A 20194-nucleotide genomic window follows, 5' to 3' on the forward strand; every position below is an offset into this window, starting at 1 on the left:
TTTTTTTAATTGAGCACAGTTTTCGGCAAGAGTGCTCATTCAGATCTTAGACCGATTCTTCGTTTTATGACTTTATATATGACTGTTCCATGTGCTAGAAATGCTTCGAATATTTACACCTTTAAAAAGAGATTTGTGTGCTCTACCACGGCAACTTTATTTTTGTTTTTTCATCAAATAGCTTGTTCATTCCGCTTAAAAGCTACATCAGCACAATTAAATGTGTGATAGACCATAAACTGACCTTTAACCGGCGGGTCACAAAGCCATTTGCAATGATTTCTTGTGTCTTTGTTTTGCCGTCTTCAGTACATCCCAGTTTGCTCAGTTGTATGCTGAGAAGCTGGGCATGAAGAAACAAGTTCTTGAGAAAACGCTCTGGGGAGATTACTATCTTAACGCCAAGACTAAGCGCATCCTCAAGGGGGCTCAGGTAAGCTACGGTTTATGACCAGCTTGAAATTATTTCCTAATCCTGGCACTGCAGAATTCTTTTTATCAGAAGCTCATTGTACTTGAAAATAACAAGCGAAAACAAAAGAAAAGCTTCTCTTACAGCAAGCCGGTGTAACATGCTGTTGACTCATATAGATTGTACTTTCCAAAGACGGCAAGTTATCATTTGCCATGGGGTCATTCCATGGCAAGTGTTTCAGGCATGTCATTGGCTGACCCAAGCCTTATTCTTCAGTGCCATGCTTGGCATTTCTGGGGAAAAAATGTATGATTAAAAGTTGTTAGTGAAGATCACTGTTGATGCCAAGAAAATATGATGACAGTATGGCTTGTAAAATGTACTGGAGTTTGAGTCGACTACCCTGAAAAGTGTCTCATTCACAATATCCTTTCGACTACTTTTCACCCCCAATCTCGACGCATTGTTTCCAATGAAAATTAGACATCTCAAGACATATACATCTTGGTCAGTTGTTTCAAATTTTCATTCTGGCGTCCTTTCAAGGCCAAGTGCAAGAAGCCTCTGTTTGCCCAGCTGATTCTGGAAAACCTTTGGGAGGTTTATGATGCTGTGTGCTGTAGACGGTATGTATGCAGCATCCTACTTAAATAAGTGCACTGCAGTGTTCAGTCTTGATCTGCCTAGTGATGCAAAACTGGCGGTACTCACAGTAGTCGAGTCATTTGTTACAGTACTAAGTATAGCACACTATAACATCCTCGCACTTGAATATATCATTGCATGCAAATGTACCTCAGGCTTGAAGCCCATCAATATGGCCTTTCTTACAGTTTGTGGGCTACTGTGCGATATTAGTCTCATAATTGACTTGAAATAAACATTCCTGAAATGTTTCAACATATGTGTTCTGCAGCTGCAACTATCAACAAGCCGTTGTTATTTTTATTGGTGATTTATCATCAATTACACCAGAAGTTTGGGCGTATGCATGCTGCTCAATTTCAAGCTTAAAAATGGCCTTTCTGCTGCATTTTACTTTTGTCTATCTTTTTCATTAAATGTTAGTAACAAGATCTTGACTTCATATTCTAACTTCTTATAAAGCAGCATGTTTGTTTTGTCTTTCTCTCTTTCAGTGACAAGCTGGCCTTGGAGAAAATTGTGAAGTCGCTTGGTGTGACGTTGACCGCACGCGATGCTCGTCACAATGATCCTCGTGTCCAACTGCAAGCCTTATGTTCACAATGGCTACCACTGGCTGATGCCTTTTTAGGTAATGGTGGCCAACGTATTGAGGCCAGCAGGGACCATTATGTAAACACTATTGCGAGGACTAAAACATAGAAATTGTTACAGAGCCTGCTATCTGTTACGTAATAATTATTGTTTTCATGTGATAGACAACATACTAAGGTTTCAGGCACTCTTTGACCATTTCCCTATCGAAGTGACAGATAAGTGTCAGCAACAGTCCTGTTCAGAAGAAAAGAAGAAAAATGTACTTGTTTGCCAGAGCGTTGTAAAACAGAAAAAAACTTCAGTTCTCCTGTAAGTGTGGCAGTGATTTTACGTAGCAGCATATTTCTCTAGTTGCATATTTCTCTAAAATCAATGAATTCGGATAATGACTTTGTCTCTACATATTGGCAGTGCACATAATTAGATGCAAGTAAACCCATACTGGCACATTCAAGGTTTGTTTTCATTGACTCACTTGTGCCTTTACATTATTTTTTTAAATTACAAGGAGACATTTTCGGCACCGAAGACTGGAGAGGTTAGGGCACGATATGGGGTGCTGTTCAGGGAAGCTAATCTTCTGCATACTTTTAGAAAATATATTTTGCATGGATCTTTTCAATAAAACATCTTTGAATATTGTTTTCAATTTTCTCAAGATAAATTCAGAATTCAGAAAATGCTGTATTTTTGTATCATTTTCAGCCATAAAACTTAGAAAGGAAAGGGTTAAATCATCTTTAACATAGAATACAATTGGTTTGCTAAAGATCTAAATAGGAAGATGATGAACTGCTTGTAGAGGCAAGGCCAGTAATGGTGCATGACTTTTTGTCATCACAAATAGGACGAGTGAACTCACCTGGCACATAATATTGGTGCTATAGGAGCTTGCATCGCACTTTTTATGCCATTAGTGCTGTATGTGGAAATTTCCATGCTAGTTCAAACATTGTGTGACCTCTCTTTTTGTCTTTTTCATGAAAGTTATTCGTTGGTTGAGTCCGAATGAAAACAAGTTCCAGATTCGAAAATAAAAATTTGAAGGACATGTCAGCTTTGCCTTCAAAAGTAAAACGCGATAGCATAATCAGGGCCCCCGCACATTGCCTTCTCAGTTGCTAATCTCGCTTTGACACTGGAGCATGCCTTAACTGTACTGTAAGAAAAGGAACAACCGTGTGCATAACATTGGCTGTTTCAAACTATCTTGGAATGCCTACCGTTAGACTGCCCACTACACCATAATTCTTTCTCTTGTGAATCAATGAAGACCGCACTACATGCCCGTAACGCAACAAACCAATCTATGCAGCTGCTAACTTAGTTGATGCTTTTGAAGCTGATGATGATTAGACATACCTGCGTGCTTCGCAATTGCTGGCCATTTGAAATGCCCACCTGTTGCACGATTCGCATGTTTTGATGCCTGGCACAATTGTACGCTTCTTCCACGCAGTACTAGTGCATGCACTAAGGAGACTCTTTCCACTGCGTGACCTTCATATAGTTTTTTTTGTTTTTTTCGGAGCAGTTTCAAGCGATTGCCTGGTTCTCTGGTAGTGCCCATCCTTACTACACAGAAAGCCTGGGTTTGATTCTCACCCGAACCAAATATATTTATCATTTACTTTATTTGCATTTGGATTTTTTCGTCATGGATAAGACGATTGTTTGCCGACAGCCAGCGCCGATGGCGGAACTTCTGCGAAACAAGGCCTGTAACGCTCTTGCATTAAAACGAAGCAATGACAGTGATCTGCCATTGGTCCCCTGCTTTCCAGGGGTAAAGGTGGGAAGTGTAAACAGTTCTCTAAGTGCAAGATCATGGGTTCGCGATCACCGCTATTGTCAGATAACGTGTGTAGTCATAACCTTTGGTAATAAAAAAATGACAGGAAAGGTCCAACTGAGTCAAGTTCTGGGGCAGAATTCTTCAAGTGATCGGGGTAGGCACCCCCCCCACCTCTCTTTGTGTATGCCTCTGTTCGCAAAACAAGTTGGTGGAAATATCGACCTAGAACACTCTATTCGTGAGGCCTGCCAATTTATAAGCAACGCTGGATGAACTAGCTCATTATATGTACGTGCATTTGTGGTGGTAAATCGACACACGAAAAGGAGGGGGCAATACAGTAGTATGGAGAAAGCATGTTATTTCAAGGTGTCTTGCTTCTCAATTTCCATCTTTTTATTACTTTCTTTTAGAAATGACAATGCTGATTCCCAGTCCGGCTGAGCTTCCTGAAGCGAGAGTGGAGGCACTAATGTGCCCACCATCTCGTTCCTTTGATTCTCTCCCAGAAGAGACACGTCAGCTGCGAAAAGGTACTTGTTGTGCTGGCCTTGAGGGATAACCGAATAGAAAGTTTTTGTACTGTTTTTGTGAGAAAGTGGCGTTAAAGTCTAGAATTCTGACAAGTTACCATTTCTGAAGACTTGTTTTATTTAATGAATATAGCTTTAACGAAATAAAGTAAAGTTTGTCTATTTTGTTTCCATTAGTTTTTTTAATGCTACAACAAAATGGAAAATGCAGTAGAACCTCATTGATACATTACCTTTTTGTACGATTTTCCTGTGCCAACGTTTACGGCTGGAAGCACAAGAAATTACCTAACAGAGTTTTGTTTCTTCTTTATCTGCTAATACGTTCTCTAAAACACAGTTATTCACCAGCAACGTCTGACATGAAACGATAACATATATACGCAAAAGTTGAACACAATGTGCGATTCAAGTGAACACAATGTGCGTTTCACGCAGTGATTTGTGTTCTTAATGGCACATTTCTTCTTGCTTCTGGCTTTTTCTTTATTTATGCCGAATCATTGCATTTCATGACGAGCAAATCTCATTCTTTACACCAGCTTTTCTAGACTGTTCGCCATGCGATGAAGCTCCGGTAATTGTTTGCATCTCCAAAATGGTCGCAGTGGAGACAAAACAGCTTCCCGAGAAGAGAACAAGGTTTGTCTTGTTTGCTTAGCTCTCAGCTGCTCTTTGATTGCATGTAGTTATGTCATTAAAAAGTACTAACAGTTGTCTATGTTCATGTGAATGTGAAGAGTTGAGCTAGTAGTGGATAATTGAGCATCCACAAAATATGCATGTGAAGGGGAGAGCAATATGCTATGCTGAATAGACACCATTTTCGGATTTAAGTCGCCATGTTCACTGTTGGCCAAAGTATCATCGAAGAGAAGGTGTTTTGTTTTATTCATAAACCTTTTTTCATCTATATTTTAGAAACACTTGGTTCATATTTACGCATTAGCTTGCTTTCATCTTCAGATATTTTCTCGTCCCACACTGGACTGTATATAGTTGAACCCCTTTATAAGAGACGCTGATATAAGGGACAAATGGGTATGAGACACCGGTGTGCCTACAGTAAAATACAGGTTGATATGAATATGCATACATCGTACCATGCTTATTACAGACATTTCATATAAAAGACAACAATTGCTGCCCAGAGCATGCTTCTTATAAAAGGGTTTAACTATAATGCCCATTAGCTCAATGATGTGAAAACTGCAAAAGAATTTGAAGTAGGTGGCGATAAGTTAAATCAGAAGTATAGCCAGCTGGCTGTGAATAAACCACATACAGCCTTTATAAACTGCTGCTAATGATGTTCTTGGTTGACTACCTTTGTCTGCTTCTGCAAGAGGCATGTCAGCTTCAATGGGCATCACTGTTGACTAGCTGGTGCTATGTTAAAATGGCGTTATCTGAGTCATACATTTGATTTTAATGCAAGGCAAAGCCCCCTATAAGGCAAGGCAAAGAGCGAGCAAGGCTTCATTTGTTGAAGTGGTTTTCACAGTGGTTTATCTGACGACGTCACCACAGCCACTGCCAAGTTATCAGCACTTGGCAACAATGATATATATGCTGATATACAACAGTTTTCCTTTTTTTAATTCATTATGAAATCATGGTGCTGCTTTAGTTTGGCATCTCTCATTGTGTTCCTGAACAAACGAGTTCAAAGCATTCAGTGATAATGTAGACAGCCCACACAACGCTGCCATTCGCCTTTAGTTGTCATATCTACTTGACTGAGTCTTTCAATGAGGAACTTCAGCTTGCTCCAACATCCTACAATCCCATTCTTGCAGGCTGCTGAGTCTTGAAGAGATAGCTCAGCGAAGGGAGCAAGCTCGCCAACGACATGCAGAGAGAATGGCCTTGGCTGCTGTAGATTCGGTTTCAACTCCTGATGAGCAGAAGAATGGGGAATCTGGTGTGCATTGACTTTCTAACTCCTTTCCAGTGCTCGTTTTTCATCAGTATAATAATGTAGAGCAGTCTCCTTTTTTCTTTATTGCTTTTGTTTTTCAGCATTTGCACATGCCACAAAAGCTTTTCCTTAGGCTTACTTTCTCATCAAGGGGAGGTGCTGTTCTAAAAAAAGTTGCATAATTTGGAACCTGAGGCCATGAAATTTTTGTTGTATATATAGGTTTTTGATGCTGATTTCAAATAGGTAATTTGTTCTATAGTAAGTTGCACAGTTTTCATTTTATGCCATGACAATGTGTAAAGTATAGCTCTTCTTGAACAAATTAAATCTTTTCTGCCACTAAACATTTATGGTTCTGAGGCATTATTGACTCATATTGCTCTTAACTGTAATATGCAAATAATTATCAAGAAAGTGCATATAAGACATTTTAATGAACAAGAAAAATGGTACTGTGAGAAGTGTTAGAATTCTTAGCCCATAATAATTGCTTACTTTAGCCCCGCCGCAGTGGTCTAGTGGCTAAGGTACTCGGCTACTGACCCGCAGGTCGCGGGATCGCATCCCGGCTGCGGCGACTGCATTTCCGATGGAGGCGGAAATGTAGGCCCGTGTGCTCAGATTTGGGTGCACGTTAAATAATCCCAAGTGGTCTAAATTTCTGGAGCCCTCCAGTAGGTCTCTCATAATCATATAATGGTTTTGAGACGTTAAACCCCACATATCATCAATTGCTTACATTAGGTTTGTAATAATTATACAGACAATATCAAGTGTAAAAGGAGATACTTGCACTGTTGTAAGAAATATGTGAGAAAAATTTCATACCGATCGGGCTCTCAGAAGTGCCAAAAACATGATTTCCAAACTCAACAGGTTGCCCACAAATGGACTTTGAGAAAAATGCATTTCAGAGGAGTATGTGAAAACTCGTATATGTGGAAAAGATATGTTTTTCAAGACAATTGCTGCCATCATGAGACCTTGGCAGTCATGGTTATTTTTAGCATGTAGTTTAAGTGAACTCGTCATGTGAAATGCAATGGCAAGCATCCAGGTGACAATTTCTAGGGGACTTAAGACAATCAGCTCTGCTTAGTTTTTAGTAGCCACTTTGTGCTCTATAGAAGCGATTTTAACGTACTTCACGTTTAGTTACAACTTGCAGTTGTTTTTTAATTGAGAAAGTAGAGATGCTAAACCTGTGAAAACTAGTAAAAACAAAAAATATCTAATTCTGGAATATACTTCCGTTTTTTGACTCGCATTTTCCCTCAAGTTAGAATTGAAGTATTGCAAGTTTAGTCAGCCTTCCATCATCCTATGATGCCTTGATATAACATTGCAGTGTTGCAGAACAGTGACAAATTGGTCAGCATACATGCCTCATCATTACTCAGTAATTTTGACATGTCATGTCAAAATTACTTGTCTTAATAGCTTCAGCTGTCATGTCAGTTTGTGTTAATTGTCAAATTATTTCATTACATTTTTACAAGCACGCATGTGGCTTAACTTGTTTTTTTTTAATCTTCTTAAGTAGCAGTCCAAGAGGAGATAGCGTCTCAAGAGAGAGACGAGGACGAATCGACATTTATTGCATTTGGTCGCGTGTTCAGTGGCACGCTGAAACGAGGCCAGCGAGTATATGTGCTTGGTCCAAAGCATGACCCAGCAAAATTTCTTGAGAAGGTTGGTATTCTTGCATGCCATTTATTAGTTGAATTCCCACGTGTCTTCCTTGTTGGCATCAGTGCAGTTGCTTGCTCTCTTGTGCCTTACAGGCTAAGACTGTCGATCCTGCCCGGAGGCTGAAGGATTTAGGCCCAGAAGAACACGTTACTGTTGCAACAGTAGAGAGGCTCTATCTGCTCATGGGAAGGGAACTGGAGCAGCTGGAGCGTGTTCCTGCTGGGAATATCCTTGGTGAGATGTGTTGCAAGTTTTCTTGTCTAGTACATTAATTATTGAATTATGTGGTTTCTGATGTACTCTGCATAAAGTCAAGATGCTTGATAAACTTTTTATAGATAGCCTATTGCAATAGTAGATCTGATGTCACTGCAATGTGCATTTAATAAGTTGCATCGATGTAATCTGTATAGCGGAAGTAAGACAGCGTTTGCGTCCATGACTTACAGATGCCCATAACTGCGACTGAGGAGCTCTTTAGGGCAACTGATGTTCACACAGGAGAGCGCTACTTAACTCACCACCAAACTATTACAGTTGACTCTCACTAATTCAAACCTGACGGGACCCCTGAATTTTGTTTGAATTATCAAGAAGTTTGAATTATCAAAAGTTTTCAGATAAATGACTCAGGGTGAGGTGACTCCACACATTATAATTAGGCATTGATTTTATCACATCAAACAAATTTTTAAGTGTTTTTAAGGCCTAGCTACACAGTGTAGACAGAAAGCAGAGGTGTAAAGTCCACAAGTTTGCTGGCTACTTACTGCTGATCAGGCCTTTTAAAGAAATCATGAATTTCCAACTGCTTCATTGCTATAGGTATGTGCCTTCAGCACAAAGCAGTCTATACCAGTTGAGAAGCATCACGGTTTACCATGCATGTGCTTCGTTTTAAACATTTGTTTACTTGCAAAGACTTTTTCCTTGAAGGCCTCGTGTGCTTATTTTTTTATATTGTAATGCACGGTTCAATGAACACTTTTAATACGCTAACGTAGGCAGGGCGAACTTGTGCTTGAGAATAATAACACAGCTAGAACGAAATCTCCTAGTTGTCTCGAGGATTCACTTCTGCTTCTCCTTCCACGTTCTTCTTTTCTCCAACACGGTTCGCGCGCAGCTGGGCCCCGCAAGCTCGTGCGTCTCAAACCATCTGGAGGGCACAAGTATCGGCTAGCGCGTGTAACTTGAAGTCACATTGTGTCATTGCCCCCCTTTCCAGAGTGCATCGTCCCGATGCTCATGTCGAACTGGTTGCATGGCGGTCATTCACAAACCCTCGTCGTGGATGTCGTTAACGTCAAACAACGTTGTGTCCTCGGTGTTTCGTTGCCAGTCATAATACGCCTCCCATACTCCGACATTTCGATCCGTCTGCTCCCACGGAGCTTCATACGGACGCCAGTGGTGTCAAGCTAGGGGCCATTCTGGCCCAACGCAAGGATGGCTTTGACGAGTACGTCGTCGCCTATGCCAGCCGCACCCTCAGTAAAGCCGAGAAGAATTACAGTGTCACTGAAGAAGAGTGCCTCGCCATTATTTGGGCAATCAGAGAATTCACGCCTTATTTATATGGACGTCCGTTTGATATTGTGACAGACCACCATGCGCTTTGCTGGTTATTGTCACTAAAAGATCCTAATGGTCGGCTCGCTTGTTGGGCATTGCGGTTACAAGAATTCGATATCCGTGTTATCTACCGTTCTGGCCGGAAGCATTCCGACGCCGATGCCCTGTCACGCTCGCTGTTTGCTTCAGAGCCTGTCTGCTCGCCTATCTCCACCGGTGCTGCCTTGGCCATTGTTACAAGCTGCCACTCTAGCGTCGCCAGCGCGAAGTCGGCGACGGGAATGACAGCAGGTTGGTTCGTTCCATACGCAAGCAGAGACAGTGAAGAGATCAGAGACGTGAGAAAACAAAACAAACTTTACTCTAGTGATATGGCAGCACACGGGATCTAATACAACACTTCTATACGACTAACAAAATACAACGACACTTGATACAATTAAAGAAATATATTACATAAACAATAAATCAGCTTACGAGAGAGAACTATTACAAACTACACAAACTAACAAGAATAGAACGACGGAGGAGAAAGTTCGAAGATATAAACAGGTGAAGGCATACGTGTGATGACCGGCAGCGTTGTGTCCCCGACGATCGGATGCGAGAAGTCGAAGAGAGTTCTGGCACGACTGCGATGTCGGCGGTGTTGCAACGCTGGTGGCTCCGGGAGGCTAGTGCTTGCAGGTGACTTCGAGCAGGTTGAGCTAACTCGAGGCGAAGTCCCGATGTCTACGTTGCAGACGTTAATCTCGCGTCACAACTAGACGAACGGCTAAGTTTAGGTGGCCAGCCGATACAGAGCCACACTAAAAACTTCTAGAAGAGATGCTTATTGATCTGTTTCTACACCATCTTGGTCAGCGACTAGTCTGCCTAGCAGGGCAAAATCCTGCGCTTAAATCCCCCTCGTGTCTCCTCGCTCTCTCCCTTGGGGACAAGAGACCTCTACCTGGGTCCAATCATGCACGTTTAATTGATGGGAAACTCCGCCCCAAAAATATTTTGACCCCACCCCTTTTTAATTGGGAGAGGGACCTCAACTAGCGAGAGTGACAACCTGTCGGGTTGTTGTCATACGGCTTGGCCACCAGAGCGTTTCCCACGCTTTTCCCCGTGGGAACGGCCAACCACTTAGCTCTCAGCCGTGGCGTCTCGTAGTCTAATCCTTTTTCGGGGTATACCGTGGCCTTCTACGACCTTGCAGACGCCGCCGCAGTTACAAAAGGATCAAACGTCGGCGGCGACGTTCTAAGAAGAGCACCCCATTCTGCTCTTCTCGGCTCTCTTTCAAACGCCGCCGTTTCTCCCGGTCAGTCGGGGAGTACGGCGCCAGTTAATTGCCGTGACGTGTTGTCGCCAAAAATAGCCGTCCGTGACATTGCCCCCCACTTTCAGAATGTTATTCATAACATTTGCTTACACGGAGGGGAATTTTTTCGACAACAAGGAACAAAACACCACCAACAAGCGAGGCATGAGGACTGTCCCTCTCATACACAACATACATAGGCAGAGTGCATCAAAGTAACAACAAAAGGAAAAACAAACAATTGTTAGAGTACCAGCTTCATTTACACGCAACAGTATCAATGCGCCATACAACCAAGAAGAGGAAATAGCCGTGTACGGCAGCCATCAATACAGAATACACTGCACGAATGTATACTACGAAACAAAACAAAACAGGTGCGCTCCTTTACTGTAGGGCAATCTTTCAATGTGCATTACACAAGTAAAACAACCAATGCACCAAGCAAAAAGAAAAATAATTCAAAATACACTTCTTATACAATGAAATACGCATATACAAACAGAAATCAACCGACGAAAGGAAAAAAAACATGCTCATAGACTTCAATTCTCAGTGCGCGCAACGACAACTGTACCGGGTCACGTCAATCTGGCGGAGGGAAACCGAGCAATGCCAGGGAAAGAGCGACGGTGTCCTCTTTGATCTAGCCGAGCGGTGTTTAGCTATTGTGGTCTTTCTTCTAGGACCACGTCGACACTCTTTTCCCCGAAAAGCTCTAAATCTCCCCCGCGCATACCGCCGCGAAGATGCACGCTATGGCCTACCGTTTCGCTGTCTGTGCCTTACTGCCCGCCACAAAGGACCTTTCTTTGAACTGGTCGGTAGCCCACTCTTCCCTCGTTCGCCCGGCTGATTGCTACCTCTTTCACCCCTTCGCTTTGTACCTCGCGTACGCTTCTTCCTTTTCCGGCGACGTTTTCGACCGACCTTTCCCTCATTGCTTTGAAATCTGTCGTGGGTTGAGTGATCAGTGGTATTACAGCTCAAGGGCGCACCATGAAACTTGCTGTTAATAGAACGGAAAGACTGGCACTTTCCTGGTGGTTCAATTTGCGAACCAGTGTTCTTTCTATTTTTGGCCCGGCTGCTCGTACGCATGCAAACCGGCTTTGATGCCGATCCAGAACTCGTAGTCCCACTTGCTACGCTGAAAGATTTTGTGCCTTCTTTTACCCGCGTAGTACTTTTTGTCTCTCTCGCGGCTCTCCGACGTCGCCTGCGTCTACGCCGCTTCTGGCGGCTCGTTTCCGAGCTCTCCGATAGCACCTCACGCTCGTGAACCCTCTCGCAGCTTTCGTCAGCTGCCTCAGTCGCACAGTCTAAATGATTTTCGACCAAATCATCTTTATTCTCACCCTCAAGACAGGCGAACTGGGCAACACACTGAGGAACAATGCAGTTGCTTCCCTTCGAGAAATCTTGCTCGCAATCCTGAGAGCTGTTTGCAACTGCACGGATACCATTCTCTACTGTCGCTGCTTCTCCTGAGCTTTTTCCGGTGTTCTTGACGTCTTCGATATCATTTGCAAGATCCACCGTTGCGACAAACACAGTTGAGGCCTGCATCAGCCTGCCTACCGCTATTCTAGCTGTCTCGCTAGTATTAAACTGGCACAGCACCTCGTCGCATTCGCTCTGGCCTTCGTCGGCCTCTCTACGCAGCGCAGCATCTTTAGCAGCACTCAAATTTGGTTCTTCATCGAACCTTCTGCTGTCTTTAAACGTGCTAGCCTTCTCTACAACTCTGGACTGCACCTCGCACTTCTCGTGCTCTACACTGCTACTCTCATTGAGGCGAATCTTTAATTGCAGTAACTGCACTTCCCGTTCTCCAGCTTCCCTTGCCGCTTCCTTTGCCGCTTCTCGTTCTTTCGCCCTTTCTTTGCGCTCTCTCTCCCTTTCTTCTCTTGCCGCTTCTCGTTCTTTCGCCCTTTCTTCGCGTTCTCTCTCCCTTTCTTTTTCCCTTTTCTCCCGGGCCCGTGCCCGCTCTTCTCTGGCCTGCGCCAGTTCCTGTTGCTCCTTAATCCATTGTCTCAGTTCGGCGCCCTCGAGGCCTAACTGTTTACCGTACGCGATCCACTTGTCAAAATTTATACACTCCATACTGCAACTGTCACTATAATGCCACTATAGAAACAGCGCAATCATATGCAGGATGCAACTGCTTCAACTGTGCGGCTCTATCACCACGCTGTCCGCACGGTTCTCGTTCACCCCTCACTGTCTTACTCTTGTACGGAACGTCCTGTATCGCGGACGCCAGTTTTGTTACAAGCTGCCACTCCAGCGTCGCCAGCGCGAAGTCGGCAACGGGAATGACAGCAGGTTGGTTCGTTCCGTACGCAAGCAGAGACAGTGAAGAGATCAGAGACGTGAGAAAACAAAACAAACTTTACTCTAGTGATATGGCAGCACACGGGATCTAATACAACACTTCTATACGACTAACAAAATACAACGACACTTGATACAATTAAAGAAATATATTACATAAACAATAAATCAGCTTACGAGAGAGAACTATTACAAACTACACAAACTAACAAGAATAGAACGACGGAGGAGAAAGTTCGAAGATATAAACAGGTGAAGGCATACGTGTGATGACCGGCAGCGTTGTGTCCCCGACGATCGGATGCGAGAAGTCGAAGAGAGTTCTGGCACGACTGCGATGTCGGCGGTGTTGCAACGCTGGTGGCTCCGGGAGGCTAGTGCTTGCAGGTGACTTCGAGCAGGTTGAGCTAACTCGAGGCGAAGTCCCGATGTCTACGTTGCAGACGTTAATCTCGCGTCACAACTAGACGAACGGCTAAGTTTAGGTGGCCAGCCGATACAGAGCCACACTAAAAACTTCTAGAAGAGATGCTTATTGATCTGTTTCTACACCATCTTGGTCAGCGACTAGTCTGCCTAGCAGGGCAAAATCCTGCGCTTAAATCCCCCTCGTGTCTCCTCGCTCTCTCCCTTGGGGACAAGAGACCTCTACCTGGGTCCAATCATGCACGTTTAATTGATGGGAAACTCCGCCCCAAAAATATTTTGACCCCACCTCTTTTTAATTGGGAGAGGGACCTCAACTAGCGAGAGTGACAACCTGTCGGGTTGTTGTCATACGGCTGGGCCACCAGAGCGTTTCCCACGCTTTTCCCCGTGGGAACGGCCAACCACTTAGCTCTCAGCCGTGGCGTCTCGTAGTCTAATCCTTTTTCAGGGTATACCGTGGCCTTCTACGACCTTGCAGACGCCGCCGCAGTTACAAAAGGATGAAACGTCGGCGGCGACGTTCTAAGAAGAGCACCCCATTCTGCTCTTCTCGGCTCTCTTTCAAACGCCGCCGTTTCTCCCGGTCAGTCGGGGAGTACGGCGCCAGTTAATTGCCGTGACGCGTTGTCGCCAAAAATAGCCGTCCGTGACAGCCATCAGCACTTCGAACATGCCTTCTGAGCAACGCAAAGATGCTTGGATTTCTTCCCTTTGGGACTTTTTCTCAAACTGGACGCCCGCTTCAGTTTCCAGGACGCTTCGCCGTCAAGCACAACACTTCGCTATTCGGGATAACCTGCTTTACCACCGAAACTACAGCTCGATTGGCTGCAAGTGGTTGCGCGTCATTCCCCGACATCTCTGCTCTGACATCTGCGCCACGTTCCACGATGATCCGCAATGTGGCCACGCCGGTGTGTTAAAAACATAGACTCTCTTGCAGCTGCAGTACTACTGGCGCGGTATGTACCGTTTCGTTCGCCGTTACGTAAAGTCTTGCCTTACGTGCCAGCGACGCAAGATGCCCACTTAACATACCACCAATCCTTTGCAGCCGTTGCCATGTCCAGTACGAGCTTTCGATCGTGTCGGAATCGACCTTTACGGTCCGCTTCCCTATACTTCGAGTAGCAACCGCTGGGTCATTGTCGCTATCGACCACCTAATGCGCTACGCTGAAACAGCTGTATTACCTTCTGCTACCGCAAAGGACATTGCATGTTTTATACAGCAAAACTTGGTTTTACGGCATGAAGCACCACGGGAGTTACTAAGCGACCGTGGACGCGTTTTTCTCTCCGATGCCATTAAAGCGTTGTTGAGCGAGTGTCGCATCATACACCGCACTACAACAGCCTATCACCCGTGAACTAATGGTATGACAGAGCGTTTTAATCGTACACTTGGAAATATGCTGGTCATGTACGCTTCATCCGACAGTTAAATTGGGATAGCATACTGCCTTTTGTGACATATGCCTACAACACTGCAAAGCAAAGGACCACTGGCTTTTCGCCTTTCTTTCTTCTTTATGGGCGTGAGCCATCATCAACAATGGATACTATTCTTCCTTATCGACCGGACTCCTCCGAGTAGACAACCGTTTCACAAGCAGCAGCACACGCTGAAGTATGTCGGAAGCTTGCTCGTGCATTCACGTCAAACGACCAGACGCTCCAGAAACATCGCCACGACGCGTCAACCACGCCTATGAGCTTTGCTCTTAACTCACTGGTGTGGCTATGGATTCCTTCTACTCCTCCAGGACTCTCCCACATGCCCCGCCGCGGTGGTCTAGTGGCTAAGGTACTCGGCTGCTGACCCGCAGGGCGCGGGTTCGAATCCCGGCTGCGGCGGCTGCATTTCCGATGGAGGCGGAAATGTTGTAGGCCCGTGTGCTCAGATTTGGGTGCACGTTAAAGAACCCCAGGTGGTCGAAATTTCCGGAGCCCTCCACTACGGCGTCTCTCATAATCATATAGTGGTTTTGGGACGTTAAACCTCACAAATCAATCAGGACTCTCCCACAAGCTTTCGTCCAGGTACCATGGTCCCTATCGAGTTGTACGCCAAACATCTCCTGTCAACTACCTTGTCGAGCTGCTGGGCGCATCTCTGGACAAGTGCCGTCGGGGACAATAAATCGTACACGTCTCTCGTCTCAAGCCGTACCATGACCCTTCTGTGTACATCTGTCCTTAGGTCGCCAGGATGGCTCCCTCGTCGCCTGGGGGTAGTTGTAACGAGGGCAGCAGACGCGGAGCTTGAGTAGAGAAAAGAAGAAGACGAACACTTTTAATAAGCTAACGTAGGCAGGGCGAACTTGTGCCCGAGAACAATAACACAGCTAGAACGAAATCTTCTAGTTGTCTCGAGGATTCACTTCTGCCTCTTCTTCCGCGTTCTTCTTTTTTCCAACACAATTCACGCACAGCTGGCCCCCCCGCAGGCTCGTGCGTTGCAAACCATCTGGAGGGCACAAGTATCGGCTAGCGCGCGTAACGTGAAGTCGCATTGTGTGAATATTTAGACTGTTAGGATTATATGAGCAAAAACATTTTTATGTAGCAGTGGGAAAGCAGCTATTTTCGGTTATGGACCTGCAAAGAGTATGAATTAACCGAATCATGGAGTTCGGATTAAGAGGTTTTTAAATACATTGAGAGAATAGAGAGCCAACCAAAAAATTGAATTTTGTTTGAATTAACTGAAAGTACGAATTATCAGAGTTTGAACTATCGTGAATCTACATTATTACTGGCATTCACATCTATTTCTAGCATCTTGTTGCTCGACCAGCCGTGGTGAAATAATACAAACCTTCAGCGTATTCCAACGTCTTGCTCCCGTGCAACTTATTTGTTTCGAAACCTTGCGATTCTAGTTGCAGAGCCCTAAAACCAATCCATTAGTTACTCTTGTATGTCAATCGCTTTTTGACCAACGCAACCGTTTGCAAATAAAGTGGTGGCACAGTCTCTGCGAAGATTCCCTTAATACTCTGTCCTATTTGTTAGTTCTTGTCCCTCAACATTTTTAATATCTGCCTATGTCTCGGGAATTGGATAATAGTACAATATGTAGCCAAGTCATTCTTTTTAACAGTAATATTTGAGTCTATTCCCGGAATGATGCTTCACATTAGGTTGAGTGGACAGATAATGAAGTTTTCTGTAAAGAGGGCCATTTTCGACAATAGCTACTGACATAATTATGAATTACATTTATCAACACCATGCGCACAACATATCACTGACAAAATACTGACTCGTAAGATGGAACTGCTTACATTTGATGCAGCTGCTTGACACCAGAAACTATAGGCTTTGCTGAAATTGGAGAGGGAGCTATGAGGGGGGGCACAGAGTATCCATCTTGTGAAATCTTATGTTTTTAGGTGACTTTTTCTTTTACTATGTTCTCTTTTTCTCCACATTTGAAGGCATAGGAGGACTTGAAGAACACGTGGTGCGCACAGCCACACTGTCCAGTTGTACAGCCTGTGCACCCTTTGCGGATATGCGGGGCCCTGTTACACCCATTCTACGGGTGGCCCTTGAGCCGCGGCGTCTAGCTGACATGGCCACCCTAGTGCGGGGCCTCAAGTTGCTGCACCAAGCTGACCCCTGCGTCCAGGTGCTCCTTCAGGAGACAGGCGAGCACGTGCTACTTACCGCGGGGGAAGTGCACCTGGAGCGATGCCTCAACGACCTCACTGAAAGGTTTGTTCACAGATCTGTCTTTTAGGCCCATATTTACGAGCAGCACTTAATTTCCTCAAAAAGTTCACATGAAAGTTCCTTTGGAATCGACATTACGCGAAGCATGCGGAGGGAAGGTGACCATACTGTAATTTTTTTTATTGAGTGACACTTTACGAAACGACAGTACATATATGCACAAATGTTGCACGCACAGATATATGTTTAACAGTTGCAGATGTTTATATAACCAGTTGTTTGACCTTGCGCAACAATGCCAACAGGAACATGAGTATTAGCAACACCAGAAGCGATAATCTGATATGAAGTGCTGGCGCTCATGAGGATGGTAGCCCTGGACACTGCTACATAAATCAACTTTAGCGGATTGCAGCTATCTGCAACTGACGTCGACCCGACAGGACGGCTGTATTATAGGAGTGCACATGTAATGTTTATAAAATTGGATAGCGAGCACTGCAACCACAATTGACGTTTTGCGAACAGTAGAGTCAATTTGAAAAATAGTTCCGAGGCCTGGCGTGGTTCTGGGGTAGAATACTTAATTGGCACGCAGAATGCTGGGGTTCAATTGCTGTGGGGAAAAAGCATTTTTTTTTTGTCTTCAAATTTCTCTTTTCAGCTAGGTCCTCCATTCAGAAAAAAGGGTACAAGAAGTAAATATTTAAGCTTGTTTTGAGGCCTCCGATTGGCTGCGCACACTATGTTGCTACAGCACTCCTCGCCATTGGTCAGATGCTTGCTCTGGAGTAGCATCGTCTACCACTTGCACGTCGCAAGGGTCACGGCTGTTGACAGTAGCCCTGCTTAGTGACAAGTTCACGTTCGTTCTGTGTTCATGGGTCGACCATCGCTTTGAATATAATTGCACTTCAGTTTGGCAGGTGCATGTGGAACCTCAGTCATCAGATTACGATAGTCCGCAGCGCTTGTCGTGAATATGCAGACGCGCATGTCTAATTCATTGGATCGCGGTTATGCCACTGTTTTTATTTTTCCCACTTTAAGTTCTCTAGATGTGTTTTTTTCATGCATTGCTTATATACCTTTGCTTAAAAGTGCATGTTTGCCCTCTTTAGTTGTCAAGTTCAACTCAAGTACTACTCGCCGCAAAAACTGAAAGAGAATATTGGTGGGAACGGTGATTTCAGGGCAATCCTAAACAGTAGTGCAAGGTGACTGTGACGGCTGAAGTGACTGTAGTTGAGAATACCAAGTGGCACTGGTGACTGAAACCGAGTTCATGATGAAATAAACATTTATTTTTTGAAACAGTGTTCCAGAGTTTGTGAGCTCGGGGTCGCCCTAGGTGGGAGGGTCCCTTATTCCAGGAATCCTTTGGCCGCAATCGCCTCCCGGGCCCTGGCAACAAGTCCTCGTTGGTCGTTTAGTTCGCGTGCGGCAATCTTGGCCTCCCACGTCTTGGCTACGGAGTTGATTCGTGCAGTCGTTGCGGTATTGGCATCTTCGTGGCGCCATCGGCACTCGAGTAGTAGATGGGCCAGTGTGTCTGGCACGTCGCATATCGGGCAGTTGGAGGCGTTGTTATGCCTGCGAGTCCACACCGAACGTCCAAGCCTCTGAAAAAGGCAATCTGTGTCAAGGCCAGCACGCGAGCCCACCTGACGCGAACAACTCAACGGCATCATCACGCGGCGGCGCCATTCTGTGGCGCAACGCACAGCGAGCCCCTTCAGCCCACGAGCCCGTCGAAGCAATCGGCGCCTTTTTGTCTGACGAGTCTTACGCAATGCGTGGCAATGTCACTCGTCCTTGGCTGCAACCATGTGCAGGAGCTCCGGATTTGATGAGGATGACGCGGCCCAGCGGTGAGCCTCATTGGAGGATTCTGACCTCACAGCCAGTGGCGCTTCTGGTTGGACATTTGGTTACTCAAAGAATCCTCTGGTGCCTATAAAAAAAGCTTTGCGGCACGTCGTGAGCAGTAGACATATGTGTCAGTGAAGAGAGCTAGGCTCTTCGAGTCTCTAAGCTGTCGGTTCCAGTGCCGAATTTGTAACGCCTCTATTTCTATGCTGTACATAAACCTTGCTTTAAATCACCGTCGTCTTGTCCGCTCATCTATCAGCTCTGCGCTGAAGCAGTCGCCAGCTGAGAAACCTACGCTACCAAACGGCTGGTGACCATGCCTGCGGAGATCGGAGCAGTGGCGCATTCGGGATCGTGTTGGCGTCGCCATCTTTCGCAACAGTGGTTGGCAGCTGCGGGATCGGCCGGCGTCAGCGACATCAATGCGGTGTGTGCCTGATGTTTTCCCCTCAGTTCACCAGACTACTCTAGCTCAGGTTGTAGTAGTTTAGAGAAGGGCTGTGTGAAGCATTGAAGTGAGCTTTGATCGTTTCAAGCAAAGTCGAAGTGCTTTGAAACCAAAGTTAATGCGGAGGAGGTAAACACGGGACTGTGAAAAATTGCTTGCGCGTTTGCTAGTTGACTTATAGTGGGTACGGCAAATAAATTGTTAACAGGGGCAAACAGCAAGAGGATAGTAGGAACGATGGAGAACCTTAAAGTGAAGGAACTCATCGAAATTTGTGAGGAACTCGGCATTACTTTGGGCCGTGCGAAACGAAAGCAAGCGATCCTTGAGATCATGAAGGATGAAAGAGTGTCGACTGAGGAAATCGATGAGGCCTGGGTGGATATCAAAGCACACCGCGAGGAGGCTGAAAGGCGAGAAGTTCGCGAGCATGAGGAGGCCGAGAGACAGGAGCGCCTCGAGCTGAAACAAATAGAACTGGCAATCCTACAGTGTTCGCAGGCGCCTAGCGTAGCTTCTCCGACGATTCAGGTCAGCGGTTATAGAATTCGGGACCAATTGCCACTGTTCGTAGTAGGCGAGGACATGGCGAAGTATCTCGTCAAGTTTGAACACGTCTGTGAGTGAAATGCTTTGGAGCGGTCTCTTTGGGCGAAGAACCTGTTAGCTCTTCTTGCCGGCAAAGTGCCCGACACGATTACGTGCTTGTCAAGGAAAGCGTTCGAGAGCTATGACGAGGTTAAGGAAGTGCTCTTGAGACGTTGTAAGTTGTCACCCGAGGCTTTCAGGCAAAGATTCCGGTATGCTAAAAAGGGGAATGAGTCACACGTTGACTTCGAGTTTCATCTTGAACCCAATTTAATTTAATGGTTCAAGGGCGAAGGTGTTTATGATCATCGCGATAAAGTGGTGGAATGCATTGCATTGGAGCAATTCTACC

General features: G+C 45.2%; 1 protein-coding gene across 4 annotated transcripts in view; it reads left to right on the forward strand.

Moving 5' to 3' along the window:
• LOC119166429 (elongation factor-like GTPase 1) overlaps positions 1-20194 on the forward strand; it is a 409196-nt gene that overhangs the window by 243462 nt on the left and 145540 nt on the right. The window contains exons 8-16 of one of the 4 annotated variants that reach the window (XM_075891603.1): positions 310-433; positions 962-1041; positions 1555-1691; positions 3866-3985; positions 4528-4627; positions 5785-5909; positions 7450-7601; positions 7694-7835; positions 16697-16976. The exons of 2 other annotated variants lie outside the window; for them this stretch is intronic. In XM_075891603.1, coding sequence (XP_075747718.1) covers positions 310-433; positions 962-1041; positions 1555-1691; positions 3866-3985; positions 4528-4627; positions 5785-5909; positions 7450-7601; positions 7694-7835; positions 16697-16976 — 1260 coding nt within the window. The remainder of the gene's footprint in view (positions 1-309; positions 434-961; positions 1042-1554; positions 1692-3865; positions 3986-4527; positions 4628-5784; positions 5910-7449; positions 7602-7693; positions 7836-16696; positions 16977-20194) is intronic. One more of the 4 variants, XM_075891605.1, reaches the window with a different exon arrangement.

This window comes from Rhipicephalus microplus, chromosome 1 (assembly GCF_043290135.1).
Source record: "Rhipicephalus microplus isolate Deutch F79 chromosome 1, USDA_Rmic, whole genome shotgun sequence".
In the NCBI taxonomy this organism is placed as follows: Eukaryota; Metazoa; Arthropoda; class Arachnida; order Ixodida; family Ixodidae; genus Rhipicephalus; species Rhipicephalus microplus.